The sequence below is a fragment of the Bombus pyrosoma genome, linkage group LG3 (assembly GCF_014825855.1).
Source record: "Bombus pyrosoma isolate SC7728 linkage group LG3, ASM1482585v1, whole genome shotgun sequence".
Taxonomy (NCBI): Eukaryota; Metazoa; Arthropoda; class Insecta; order Hymenoptera; family Apidae; genus Bombus; species Bombus pyrosoma.
The window spans coordinates 7,457,436-7,472,369 of NC_057772.1; the positions used below are offsets into that span (position 1 = coordinate 7,457,436).

General features: G+C 36.2%; 2 protein-coding genes across 3 annotated transcripts in view; both read right to left on the reverse strand.

Annotated features, from left to right (window-relative positions):
* Window positions 1–14,934, reverse strand: part of LOC122565943 (E3 ubiquitin-protein ligase MIB1-like) — a 159,677-nt gene that overhangs the window by 107,273 nt on the left and 37,470 nt on the right. The gene's annotated exons all lie outside the window — the stretch shown is intronic.
* Window positions 1–14,934, reverse strand: part of LOC122565939 (E3 ubiquitin-protein ligase MIB1) — a 674,113-nt gene that overhangs the window by 40,513 nt on the left and 618,666 nt on the right. The window contains exon 10 of one of the 2 annotated variants that reach the window (XM_043722498.1): window positions 3,055–3,073. The exons of the other annotated variant lie outside the window; for it this stretch is intronic. Coding sequence (XP_043578433.1) covers window positions 3,070–3,073 — 4 coding nt within the window. The 3' untranslated portion in view covers window positions 3,055–3,069. Of the gene's footprint in view, window positions 1–3,054; window positions 3,074–14,934 lie in introns of those variants that run through there. 2 annotated transcript variants of the gene reach the window in all.

Below are 14,934 nucleotides of genomic sequence, written 5' to 3' on the forward strand. Positions count from 1 at the left end.
TATCATTTTATCATTAATTTTGTTCACCTGTAGGCCTCGATTCTACAATTCTGTACAAGAATCATAGATTCGCTTATCAAACAAATAATTCGTCACTCGATCTTCATTCGGATATAAATTACTAACGCGAACAGGGGAATACAGGCATTGAAAAAGCGTATTATCATTTGAAATAGTAGAACGATTCAAGAGGCTTTTCTCCGAGTAATAAACAAGTCGTGGAACTTCGATCGCGTTCGCGGGGATCCATGGTTAAGGAGTTCAAAGAGAGGCTCGGCCAAGCGAGGGGAACTCATTAACATTTCAGCCGAGTCGTATTTTCTTTAATTCCGTTGCAAAGACTACGAAGAAACTTACCGTTTGACTACGTCGCTCGAATTCAACTCGAACGAACGAATCGAGGCCGAGGCTTTGCCCGCCTTCCATTTCTCGTTTCCCGAGGAATGATGTAGCCTTGGCAATCTCCCTTAATTCGTTTCGTTTCGATCGCGTTATTGTTTTCAACTTCTTTCAACTACTCCAGCTTTTTCGCAATTCGCCATAGATAGCATCGTCAAGAGTAGATAAAAACGAATGGAATTCGACGAAGAATGCAAATGCTCCAGAAACACGCAATTAAATGCTCTTACCAAATATTGTTTCTCATAATTCGTTCGATGATCCCCTCTATAGTTTTCATTCCACCTCGTCGATTTACTTTCGAAATTTACGATTCACTCGAGAAACTCGTAATTCACTTCGTACGTTTTAATTTCGGTTAGCGGAGTCGAGGAAGTCGAGTTAATTTTCTCGAATGCAATGCCTTTTATTTCAAACACTTTTTTAATACCTTCGGACGCTTGACGATGTATTTTCCTTGTCTTCGATGGGAAGTCGCTTGTTTTTCGATAAATTGAACGCTAGTTACTTGGATACTCAATAGATTGGATAATAAAATTGAGAAATTTAGAGAAAGTGGAGCTGAACAGTTTCTTAGTTGTGAGAAGCTCACGTATTCTAGGAATTGTAATAATCCTTTATCGTCTGAAGTTGCCTTGTAGCGTTATGATACTTATTTATATCATAACCATGGATCAAATATACTCAGAACCTGTCCAACATTCGTATCTACGAGAAAGAAAATTCAGCATTTGCTTCGGGGGATGATTTCACCCCCCCCCCCCCGCTTTAATTGTATTATGGCATCGAGAAAAAATAGGTTTATCTTATGAATGATCTACTCTACTTCCATGCAAAAATTTCACAATTTTTTGTAATTTCGGTTTTTCTAAACCCCCTTGTTGGAATATATTGTTATTTAAACGGTTTTCGAATACGTAGAATAAAAATTGTACCGAAAATGTTACGGCGATATAACGCAAAACTTAAAAGGCTAAACCAACGAAGTTAGGGTTCTCTTCTTGTTGGAACAGCGACGACGGGGGGAAAAAAGAACGAAGCGTTACAATGGAGGGATGAGTGGAACAAATGACGGCTGACGGACCTCATAAATCACGGTAAAAAGTGACGTTGCCGCCGCGGTACATCGCGTCACAAATATTTGACGTTCGTTGTTTTGATAAAAATTTCGTCGCAGCTGCCTCTGGACACCGGTGTCCGCCATTATTCGCGAATTCGTGCGTTCGAAAGAATTCGATAGTCGCGTCATACTGCGGCATTTGAACGGAGATTCGGGACAAAAATAAAAAAAAATATAATATAATTTGCAGTTTCTCCGAAATTTGTTACCGAATATTTATTAGCATTTTCCCTACTCCGTGGCTCGATCTCGAATATTTACTTTCTCGTTCAACGGCACACGGTGACGTTTAAGCGAATAGCGTCGACGGTGGAAACAATCTTCCCATTTTTTCGTAAGCGCCAAGCAGAAATCATTTATCCAAATTTGAAAAAATTCGAGATAAAAATTATACACACGTTTGTTGAAATTCTTCGTATTTAAGGCGTAACAAACGCTATTCGACCAGAATTAACAAACAAGAGCAACGAATGAGCGAGCTAATTTTCAAGTGACTAAATTTTCATGCGCTTTTCGTCTAATTTTTACTAATTCTCTATCGATCTTTGGGGAAATTGTTGTTTATATTTACGTTATTCGCTTACGGACTGATCATCGAGCAAGATCGGAATCGAACAACAATGAATATTTCGATTCTTGTCCACTGCGTGTTGCACTGTGACGTCGTCCTTGGAAACAGAGGTCGAGGAAAAGACGACACGTAGAAAAACACAAACAAAAAAATAGTCGTCGCGGAAACGCTTGCAAATTTATGTAACCAACCGGTTGTTGAAATATTGATGCAACGTAATTTGATCAGTTTATCGGGGGAGGTGGGGGTGAAGCGATTTCGAAATAAGAAGCAGCACCAAACGAACGGGAAGTTTCTTCCGGCTACGCTGGAAATGTAAACGGAAAGCTCCTCCTTTCGCCTTGCTCTAAGTATGTACAGAGGAGCGTAATTTGCATAACTTGAAACCTTAACTGATAGGCAAGCTTCTCGTAGATTGCTTGTAAAAGCGAAATTCCCTGTCGTTTTAGAAGATGGCGGCCAACCTCTTCCGGCGGAGCAGTTTTTCTTTGATATTTCGCGCGGTTACTCAGGCAGATTGTAGAATTTCTAATTACACGTACTTGACTCGATCCTTATTTGGCTGCTTAATAATTCTCTGATGAGAAACTTGTTTTGTTATGGCCACAGCTTTCGAAACGTTTCGAGTTCAGTTTGTATAAGGCGTAATTAAATATAAGAATCGGATTTATCATCTCAAGAATACATTCGGAATTATTATTTGCTTTCTGATTCTCAATTATTTATAGTTTAATTAGTTGCTTCGCTTGTTTCGTATCTTGTTTCAAGGAACGTCTCATGTCTCTTTTACAAACTTCTTTCTTTCCGGAGTCTCATTAAAATAAATTATTATAAAGTATTTTCAGAATTATCATGTTATAAGTTAGAAAAAGTCGGTTAGAAACAAAAATTCCAATAAATTATATTCGCGTAGAAAATTGCAAATAATAGTCGTTACTTACACCGAGTGACGGATAATGTGGTTCTCTGAGAAATGCGCTTACCTGAAACAGAATAATTATATATTTAATTGGACGTGCTATAAAAAAGGTACGTGAGACGTAGAATAAAAAAGAATGAAAATTAAATTATCATCGTTACTATTTCGCGTTGTTCCAATCAGTGTAGTATATATTTATAGAAAAAGATGTCGTAGAATTAAACTGTTCACAAAGCAAGTTACTTCAACGATGTCTAATTACATCAATTATACGACACGTTGATTATACTTGGTTTTGAACTTTACCGATATAATCGTGATAGTCGAATCTTATAACAGTGTTAACAAAATTTTTAAATGTTTCATATATAGCGCGCAACGTATATTCATAAAAGGAATATATGAAATTATGGTGGGCCGGACGATTTCTAACCAGAAGGATCCACGAGAGGACGAAATCCAACGGTCGGTGCATCAAAATGCATCGGCCGATGGAGTCCATTGTCCTACTTCCGTCGTTTTGATTTCTCGCGCGCGTTTGATGTTCCATTGGCTCGCATTCGCGCCGCCGCCGGACAAAATAAATCATTCGGCCGTCTCCACTTCGCGCGAAATCCGGCCGGGATCAATTCGATTTCACCGAATATAATATATTACAGGCTGTCGTTCGGCCGACAGTCGTTTCACATTCTCAACTTGTATGCTGCATTGATAGAAAAAATCCCACTGTCTAGCTAATCGGACGACATCGTTTCGCAAACGTTATGGAAAATGCTGTATCATCGATATGCATCAATGTGATGTCTGCTTTTGATAATAATTCATTTAAAATCCACAGGAAAAGATACGACAAGTATATTTTTGATTCGATTTCGTTGGATTTTACGTTGCTTTATGACTAAAATCGAAATTTTTTTCTATAGAATGGCTAAAAGCGGAAGGAGTCTGTTAGCTTCAGGTATAATTGTATAATAAATCTTCGGGTATAACAGAAGATATAATTGTCGAGATAAAGGATATTTTAAATCGTTAACGGGGTTTTCTCTTAATGAAATCTTGTTTTATATATTTTGTCTCTTTTATTTTTACATTCCTTCCTCTCCATCACGTTCTGTATTTTCATTTTTCTGGACCATTTCAGCAGAAAATCTTCTTAGGATTTTCTTGGTCTGTGTCACTGCACATTTTGGTAACCAAGCCAACGCAAACATAGCACGTGCTGTTTCCTATTTGCTATACTTACCGCTCGTTCTTCTTTACCTTTTCAACGGTTCTTGTTTCTGGATCTCGCTTTTTCTTTATTTTCTCTCTTTCGCAGACTTACTCCTGTAGCGAGTGAAAATTCGCGCAAAATATTTATGTCGAGAAGAGTATTGCGTGAAAATGTCAAAGTCAGATAAAAAATTTTGCGTAAAGAGCCGATTTATATCGTACCGTATTTGCAGTAAATTTTTCACGAATATTATACGATCTTTATATTTTAAATATATTTTTTTTTCAGATAATTATTTACTCGATATCCAAGCCACGTCTTTTCCTTATGCTTTTCATCCATTTTTTTTCGCAACGGTGAACTTGCGTCTTAAAGGACATGCTGTTTTTTCAAGGATGCATCGTAATTCGCATGAAACAATATAAAATTTATGGCCAATTTCTTCAAACGAAGGGATTCTGCGCAACATCTTTCGAGACTTTGGGACATACACATCAGCATTTTTGTAACGAGGAAACTGCTCCAAATTTTCCATTAAATTTTCCTACGTGTCATCTAGGTTTATAAAATTTCAGTAAGCAGTTTCAAAAAGAGATAAATTTTTGAATTTGCAATATAAAGGCAAAAATACACAAAATATAAATTCCGAGTATAGAAAGAAAAATACACGGAATACTTAATTCATATGAGAATTTAAACAAATTAATTAATTATTTCTATATTAACTACGTTTTTCTTTATAATCAACTCGAACGAGAAAATCGGAAGCATAAAAGTTTAATTTCATTTTTTATTTTATTTATATCATCTTGTCGGTAGAAGAATTTCAAATACATCAACCAATAAAGCAAACTTTTCGCAAGTATATCGTTTCCACATGAAAAATTGCCTACAATACATATCCGTTGCAAGCGTTATTATTTGTGAATGTTTTATGGGAAATAAAAATATTGGAACATCCTGAAAAAATGACTCGACATACCATCATAAAAGTATTAAAATATTTTAATACTTGAAATTACAGGTTGATTCCATCGTCTGACATTATACTTTCTCATACTACTTCTACATATGCCTAGCTATTGCATACGTATATGTGATATATATTGGGTGTTTTATGAACAAGATACGCGTTATAAACATTTTAGAAATATTCGTGGAAGTGATAAACGGAACAATATTTACGAGACAAGAGTCTAATACGTGAAATTAAAAGTTGATTTTATCGTCTGATATTATATTTACTCGCACTACTTGCACATGTGCTTACCTCCTGTATATTTATACATAACACATATGTTGTATGTTTTATGAACATAATATTCACTACACATGCTTCAGAAATATTTACAGAAATGACAAACAGAGCGATATTTATGAGAAAATAGTTTAATACCTAAAAGTATATTCGTTTGTCTGATATTATATTTTAAAATCTTTAATATTAAGTACTTTAAAAGTATCATTAATAAAATTGATTTTACTATTTCAATGATCACGATCATAATAAATCTCAGCAACGACGAATAACAAACTTTTATTTTGATATATATATATATAATTTATATAATCAGAAACACTGTGGTAACCGCCGAAACTTATTCAGATGTTACGGCACACAGATTAACTCTGATCGGAGCGATTATCGATGAAAGCTGCCGTTGCCAGGGTTGTTTGTGTTATTGGACCATGTAGTTGTCCTAACCTGGTGCTGGTACAACCAGGTTGCGATAATAGATGTTCATTAGCATACTGCATAATATGATAGGTATCTAGGTCGAAGAATAACTAACGTGATGGATGAGCGTAGCCAATTCGTGCAACGGCAGTCTCTGCCAGATAACGTTATCTCGCTAACGATACTATCATGACGCTTAAGATTTGCGAAGTAATTTGCGAGTTAATCCTTCCAGTCTTCAACTACACGATCGGAATTTTTTCCAAGTTAAATTATATTTCCTATAGAAAATGATCTGACAAAATGTCGTTAGTAATTAATAGGAAACAATTTTCATTCGTAAGTTAAAGAGAAATTCGTCCCTAAGAGAATTAAGTACGAATACAGGAGCTTCTCAGAATTCTCCAGTAGATCGCGATAACGAGGTAAAAATTCGGGCGATAGTCGAGGATTAAATTCGTCTTCAATGCATCACAGTTCATTTCGATAAATTAGTCTCGATTAATAATCGATTTTTAGACTTGTAATTCTCACGATGGTCAGATGGTATATATCTGTGATTCTTCGAGTTTCAATCGCGTTAAGATTTTCGCTCAACATAGTTCGTCGGAATCGACAATTCTTCACGTCTGGAAACTGAAAATGTTGACGAAAGCTCAACTTACTAATAAGAGCACGAAGCCCGAGCAAACTATTAGGTTGGTGACTAAGTGATTGCGGATTTTGTCAATACCACCTAATGATAAAATCCGCAAACACTTAGTTGCCAACCCAATACAAATACGTCAATAATCGACTTGTAATTACTAGATATACAGGGTGTCCTAGTATCAATATACAAATCAGTACAAACGAGAATGATTCTACATAGATAAAAATGAAAGTCGAAGATATACAATTTTTTCCATTCGAGGCTTCGTTCTCGAGAGAATCGAATTCGAATGGGTTGTACGAGTTGCGCGAGAGTGCAAACAGAAACAACATCGTTCCTCGACGGCGAGAACAACTACGGAAACTCGAACAGTAAACGAGACAGCATAGTTGAGAAATAATTAAAGATTCGCGAGTGTATTACAGGCTTCAGGGAAACTTCTTACGTGGCTAGTGTATTTTCGTGGTTGCGTTTCGCAGCTTCCGGGGGCCGCGTTAGCGTGACATTTGTAACGAAGTGTGCAAGTTGGACGAACTTGGGCCGAATGCAACCGCGTTGGTACCTGTTGTTACGAGCGTTTATTAACGTATTATACAACGTCGACAGATGCACAGAAAGGAGTGGTGGAGGTAGAAGGAAGGGCAGAATAGAACAGTCGGACGAACAGCTAGTTCCGGCAACAACACCTGCTACCGAGTACTTTCGTCCCCGCGGTGGACATAAATTATTCATACGTTGCGCCGCGAGAGCTGCATTAACGTTCGTCGAAACTTATTTTTACTCGTTAAGAAGTTCCTAGGTACAAGATGCTGCGACGTACAGGCTTCTCGGTTGTTTTCGAGGTTTCTTCAGATTAACAACCAACGCGTTTTGTCACCGAGAACTGTATACTATGTAGTAAGTATGTATATGATACATTTGTCGGTCTGGTTAAAATTATCAAACTCTATGACGAACTGTATTTTGATAGATATTTCAAGTTCCGAGATTCTGATTTACTGGTCTTTAATTAGGAGATTTCTTTTAAATCAATTAAGATATAAATCGTATAAATTGAAGTAATTTGAATCTGTGATATGGAGGATGTTTTCTAATGGAAGATTCTAATGCAAGAGACGCTTATCGATAAGTTTCTATTTATTATTCCTACAACAATATCCGATCACTTTGACGAAATAAAATAACTCAAAAATATTTCAATTGAAAAAACAATAGAAACAAATATTTTGAATTTTTTGAAAGAAACAAATGCACAGTATCTCGTGATAGTACATATCTCCAGATACGACGGCACTGATATAAAATTGAAAACCAATCTGAAAATGTACATACATATGTGTGGAGAAATTAATATTCCTGCTACATATCGTGGGTTATTAAATAACGAATAATTGATAACGAAGTATTAATTGCAATAGTTTGATGATTTAACGAAACACATATATAAGTACTTGTCACTTCCATCAAAATTTTCCGTCTCGTTCCAAATTTTATAAATATATATCCATGTTACGTCTTCGACAATCTGGATCTCGGTTGAAGCTTGGGCTATGGTGAGTTGGTAAGTGCTAAGCTTTTTATTCAGTCCTCTTGCCACAGGGTTCATCACCCTTTCCATTCCGTGGCCAGGTCCTTCTAGAAAAGCTTTGTCGCTTTTCACGTAGCACGGAGGAACGTGACCTCGAGTCATCGGCCTCGTGCACGTGATTCTCGGCGATGGACAACAGAGAGCATCGGGCCCCTTGTTGATACTTGGAAACTATAGCACTCGTGACCGTACCGCGAACCACAGCAGTCCTTAATTAAGAGTCTAAACCCTGAAGACACATTTATGGCTGCGGCTATCGACGATACAATACTTTTGAAAATGGGTCGACATCGCGCGATGCGTCGACCTTGGCACTTGCTCAGCCTTGACGCTAACAGCCACCGTAGTCGCGTTTCGTTAATTACGGCGTCAATGAATTTCAAAAAATGGTTTATGAAACGTCTAATAAATATTTCTATACGCATGGAAATACATTCCTAGCGTTGCTATATCATTTCGTTCGTTAGAAAGAAAAATCGCGATGGATGATAGTTTAGTGACGATTGCAACTGTGGAGAAACAAATAAACGAAATTCTATTTCTTCTGGATTTCGTCATTTATTAACTTATCACAATACGCGTTTAATTTATCCTGTTAGTTGAAACCACGCGCTACGTTGGTTCTGACCCAGGGTGGAATATGTTGAATGATGGAAGACTCTCGCCAAGTGGTAAGGTGTTTCGCGTAGCGCCGAATGAATAATTTATGTTCGCCAACAGTGTAACGGGCGAAAGTGTTAAGTAGCAGGTGTTGCGGTTTGAATTCGCTGTTTACAGTAGCGTCGACCGAGTTTCGTTTTATTCGCGAACGTGGCCGCATTAAAAGCTAATCGCGCGATCATAAATGCGCGTACTGTCGCGTTAAATTGTGTTTATCTGTTCCTGTAGTGAAACAAACGTGTTATGAAGGGAAATGTTTTGCGAATGAAAGACAAGAAGCTAGCAGACAGTTATTATTAAAAAGAGATTGGAGATGGTTATGTTTCATCATTGATGTATTACGATTTGTATAATGTGGAATTATCAAGTAATACAGCAATGAAAGAGAATCAAAATTTTTATCGTGATCGTGTTGTAAGTTATGTAGCGGAAACATACATATCGTATGCTCTAATAAAATTTTACTAACGAAATAATAGAAATAAATGATTGTTTATTACATTGTTACGATTTTCGTTAATATAAAACTATGGTGGTTCATATTTAAAACGTTCACCACGATCCTGTGTGCGTGATTATGCGTAGGAAAATATAGTATATTCGGTAATAAAAATTTATAGCGTCAGAATAATACAAATCACTTTGTCGTCAACAGAGGATGATACGTGAGATAACAGAATAATTTTTATTTAGTACGGCGATAAATTGTTTTTGAAGTATTCGTGCGCGCCTAATCGATCAGGAGATGGAAAATACAAAATTAATTTAATATATCGAAGGTAATACATTTTAATAGATGACGATTAAAAGTAAATTAATTAAAATAATAGTATAATAAAAAATAAATAAATTAATCGTGTAAATGATAGTGGTGGATATTTATGTTATAGCATTAACTGATTTAACAAACTTTTGTTGCCACGCTGTTGGCAGAATATAAATTGTTCTTTTGGGACAACAAGCTGCACATTACACTCTAACTGAGAATCTTCCATCATTTAAGGTGTAACTTGAGGCAACAGGCTTGAACTTGATACTAACTAATCTAATAAATTACAATAAACTTTTCGCGTTAATGAAATCCGCACTCATGTAACCCGAGTGGTAAATGTTACTAAGGAACTTGCCTTCAACACGATTTTTACGATTCACATGTCGATCGATGACTTATTAGTTCCACATATATTAGAAACGCTGATATAAAGAATACGATATTGTTAAATGAAACATTAAACAAGCGTTCAATCGACGATAGTAATAAGAATGTGTATTCGAATTTAATTTAAAGCGAATAATTTTCCAACACTAACGACTTTGTATCTTTTATTATTAATATACTGCTAATACTATACTTGTGATATTTCATATATATCACCCTGAATATTTTATTAAACTGGCGATCGGAACGTAAAAATGTATGTTGTATCGTGATATTAAATATTCGTGTGATATCAACAATCAGAACTCGAGCATCGTCCAATTCTCGAATATTTACAAAGTATGTAAGACGAACGAGTAGACAAGCTCGGCCAATCTGTCGCGACAGTCCGGTTACAAGGCAAAAATTTCGATTTTCTTGCAAGCTGTGGCGAAGGATGGTTGCAAAGGGGGGGTAGAAAAGTTGGAGTTCCGCCAGCCCTGTTGAAACAACCCCTTGGTTTTTGGGTCAGACATGTTATTCCGGCGGCAAACCGAGTGACAAAGGACTTTGAATGCGGAACGAGAATACCGGCGTTGATATGAATTATTGGCAACGAAAAGTCAAATCTTTTAAACCGTCGCCGATGTCGTTCCACTCGACGGGAATCCTCGATATATTACGAACGATCTACGCATGAATTATGACAAGAAGAATTTTTCTACGGGAAACTACGTTCGCCGAGCGTTTCCAATTTGTACGCCATAAAGTACGACACGGAAGCAAGTAGGACGTTAAAAATTTTGGAATCGAGCCATCTCGTTCTTTTATCATCGTTTTACTGGCGTGCTGGTCCCTGGGATTTTGTTGTAAATCGAATAATGCTCCAGCGAAATGTGAACATGAGTTCTCATACGAAATGTAGCAGAGTAACGAGAAACTTCGGATTGTCCATTTGTCAAAAAAGGAGTCGCTCGATTTACTTTTACATTTGATAGGTTTCCTTCGTATTCTTGTTGTAGTATTTCGAAACAGATCGACACAGTGTTCAGGAAACAAAGGGATTTAAGCGTTGAATTAGTTACACTTTCGTTCTACAATATGTCGATATTATAACTTGCGAAAATATTAAATTCTATTACTGTTTTTACTAACATTCTATTAAATTCTAATATTACAAATTTAAATAGACGCGAAACGCATGTTTCAAATAACAATGGGTGACGTTAAGGTTGATTTAAAGAAATAATTACAGGAAGAATTTGTATTTATAGAAAAGCATTTATAATTTAGGAAGGAAAATATATATTGCAATATAAATTATTTGTTATACACGTATGGAGATTATAGGAGAAGAAAGTGTAATAAATACAATTTTGTTGATTTCCTGATTGTGATGTTCAGAAGCGTGGAACACAGTTTAGAAGAAAAACAAACTATCCATCTCAAAGGTATAAGTTTTTAGCAATAGGTGAGTGGCAATCCCATGAGATTTTACGAGAAAGTTAACAGAAGACTTTTTCTAAACTGCTCTAATACTTGTGCACGAGGCGGTACATCTTCGAAACACATTTCTAAAGATTCGATTGTGAACCTACAATTCTGTATTCAACATTCCGTTGCTCAACATTCCATCCAACATACGCCAACATCAACAAAAATTCAACTGTAACCAGAATGTAAAAAGCTGGCGCACAGCCAACATTTTAGACGGTGCTTGTGTCCGGATGCCGGATTTTATTACAAAAGCGTTCAAAGCGACAAACGTTGCAGGGCGTGGAACGCAGGAATTCGAACGAGCCTCTCGAAAATTCGTTTGTCTTAACGTCGACGGTATCCGTAACTCAGAATTAGGATAGCCGAACAGCTATCCGAAGATTTTCTTCGACGAAATGTTGAATCCTGTCGTGAACGGTTCGACGACGTTTTGGCCGTACGCGGCTATACTGCGATTTTACGATTCAATTTCCTTTAAAGTCTGCCGAGTCCCTCAGCTATTTTGTTATTTCTCGGCAGCTTCCTGTTTCTGTAATTGTGATACTTGGATGAATTTTTCTTTTCTCTCTCTATTTCTTTTTATTTGTAACACGCGAATGATCATCCGCATTGACAAGGCATCGTAAATAGTCGATGTATATGTACATGTATGCTGTACAAATTCATACATTTGTATTAATCATCTTGGATGAATGTTAAAGTTTATAACATTGTTGCGTCGTGATTTTTATTTCGACTATGCTTGAAAGTAACGTTTATAAATTAGATTGCAAATGTTTTATTTACTAAATATTGCAAAGGATACTCTACTTGAATACATATCTCTACTATCGTACGTATTTCTATATATTATGAGCATTACGTGAATTTTTGTATCTCCAAATTTCCCATAATCTCCGGATATTTAACAGCGTAACAAACCTGCGTACGTATGTTCGAGTTTAGGCAGTGCAAAAATGCGAATCGTAGTCGTGCGAATATTGTCTAGGTTCGAGTTCGACGATTGCAACGAAGTGATAAAAACGGCGGTCGATGGTCGAACACGGCGTAAAGTACAGTTTAAAGTCGAGGATGCTGAGTCATCGATAGAAGAAATGAATTTCGTCGACAATTTCGAATTAAGAAAATTAGAAAGATCGGAATTAATTTGCTCGTCCGATGGGAAAAATTGACTAAATTTTATAATATATCGTTCAGAGGTATTGCACGGGACTTGGGCTATTTCATACTAAAATACATCCTTTCAGTCATCAAGTAACATAAAAATTATACAATAAAAGAAAAGCCAACAAAAATAAACTTATGGTGTTTCCTCCTATGATCTTGGAATATTTTCTGCGCCAAGAATCTTCGATGATTGTTATTCTTTGTAATGTTCGCGCTATTCTCGATCTTTCATTCTCGTGTAAAAGAAGGAACAGATAGTCAGTGTGAGATAGAGACTGTCGTTTCCTACTTCGTTTCGCTTCATATTCAAACAGATTGGGCCTTTTATGAGCGCGTAAAGAGCGAGATAGCGACTATAAAAGCACACTGCATCGAAATAGGCATTTACAGCAGTCGCTGCTGTTGCTTGTTTACTCGCTGATGCAAGGATTCTTGATTCAGACATCTCAGCGATCCAGTATTTTGTTGTTGTATTAATTATAGTCGAGACAAGAAATTTTAGTATTTTTAAAGTCGATTGTTTGTCTGTCAGTTTCGCTGAAGCAGACGTCTCTCTATTTTTACTTTTTACGTATCCAAAGGAAATATGGTTGTATAAATGGATTTCTGAAAAAATCTATTTGTCTGAATAGTAGATATATTAAAAATTGTAACATTTTTATTATTTTTCCTGAAAATGTTTGTATCGATTTTTATGTTTCGTCATTCTGATTTGTTTATCGCTTTACAAGTCTACGTATTATCGTACGTTTCTAACTTTTAAAAGTGATCATCTGAAAAGATTACATGCAATACAGTTGAAATATTTGACATAGCTTATGACAATTGGGAGTACATTAATGTTTAATACATACATTCATAGTTAATGCGTGTACATGCACAGCTACCAATACTTAGGACAATTATTATAATTACAATTTGAGATTGAAATTCAGATCTAAATTTTTCTTCTGAAATTTTCCAAATGTCCAACACAGTTCTTCCATTCTTATGTACTCAGAAGACTGAATTGATTAAATTGTTCCAGCAAACTACGCTTCTATGGTCAAACGTCTGCAAAATTCTGTGATAATAAAAAGATATGATAATTTCGATGTTCTATACGTTCACACACATATGGGAGAATTGGATTTGTGCCATCTGTAAGTAGATAAAATTTATAAACGAGACTTTCCGTGTCAATCCGCAATGCCGAATTCACTTCAGAAACAATTGTGTCATAAAAGTCATCTGCTGTATTCGCACTTTTGGATATTTTACGACAAATAATTCCTTCTATAGCCCACAAAACTCCAAGTAACCCATTGTTGTTTTTAGAAGCAATATCTTCTTCATAGTGCCGTATAAGTTCACCCGGTTCCTCGTCATACGAGACCCATCTTTGTCACACGTCGTCGTACGTCATAAATAATTCTCTTTAAAAAATTTTTGTAACATAGATGATATGACCTGAATGTTTTACATATACTCTGTACACAAACAGAATTCGGAATACCCCACTGAATTAATTTATTTATCATTGGCTTCATATTCGTAAAGGAATTAGTATCAGGATTCCGGAGTGATTCATCCTGCGAAAACCACGCAAACCACTGCTAAGCAATGAATTCAGTTATGCTAGATTTACCAAATATTTCATTAATATTCTCACTTGTCAACGATGTGTTGTGGCCAGGATAGGAATTCGTAAAGCAGACACATGCAAATTCCTTTTCGTTACGACACGTTTGCTCACACTTATAAACACTTTACAAGCGCTGACAGTGAAAATGAGAAAACGTTTTCAAGACTTCCGTCTGTCACACTCTGACAGCGTCTTTCGACGAAGGATAACTAAATATCGAAGAGCGAAATTCCCATTGAAAATCGTCGCTTTAGCGATTTAAACGATCAAAGTTACAATTTTTAACTATATTTCTTTCAGCTTGTGTCAGTATCTTCCCCTTTTTCTTTTTTAAGTCTGATATATTAGGTTGTCCCAAAAATGTCTTTCTGTCAAATCTGTCAAATGTTGTGATCTTTATCTTTGATCGTCTTCTGGCTGTCGCAGCACACGTTTCGTTTGCATTGAAACAAACGATGTTGTGCATCTATTATTTTCTTCTAAAACGAAATAAACTTTTAGGACAACCTAATATTACGATCAAACCGATATGACATTCCGCTGGGAATCGTCATCCACATCCACTGTCATTATATCCGCGTCCATGGACGTAAACCAATCTAGCGTATAAGAATTTACTTAATGTCCAAGGGATAAATCGTATAGTTGCAATAAATTGAAGAAGAAGGAAATTACGGTCAAAGTTCGAAGCGAAATCGCTGATTAATT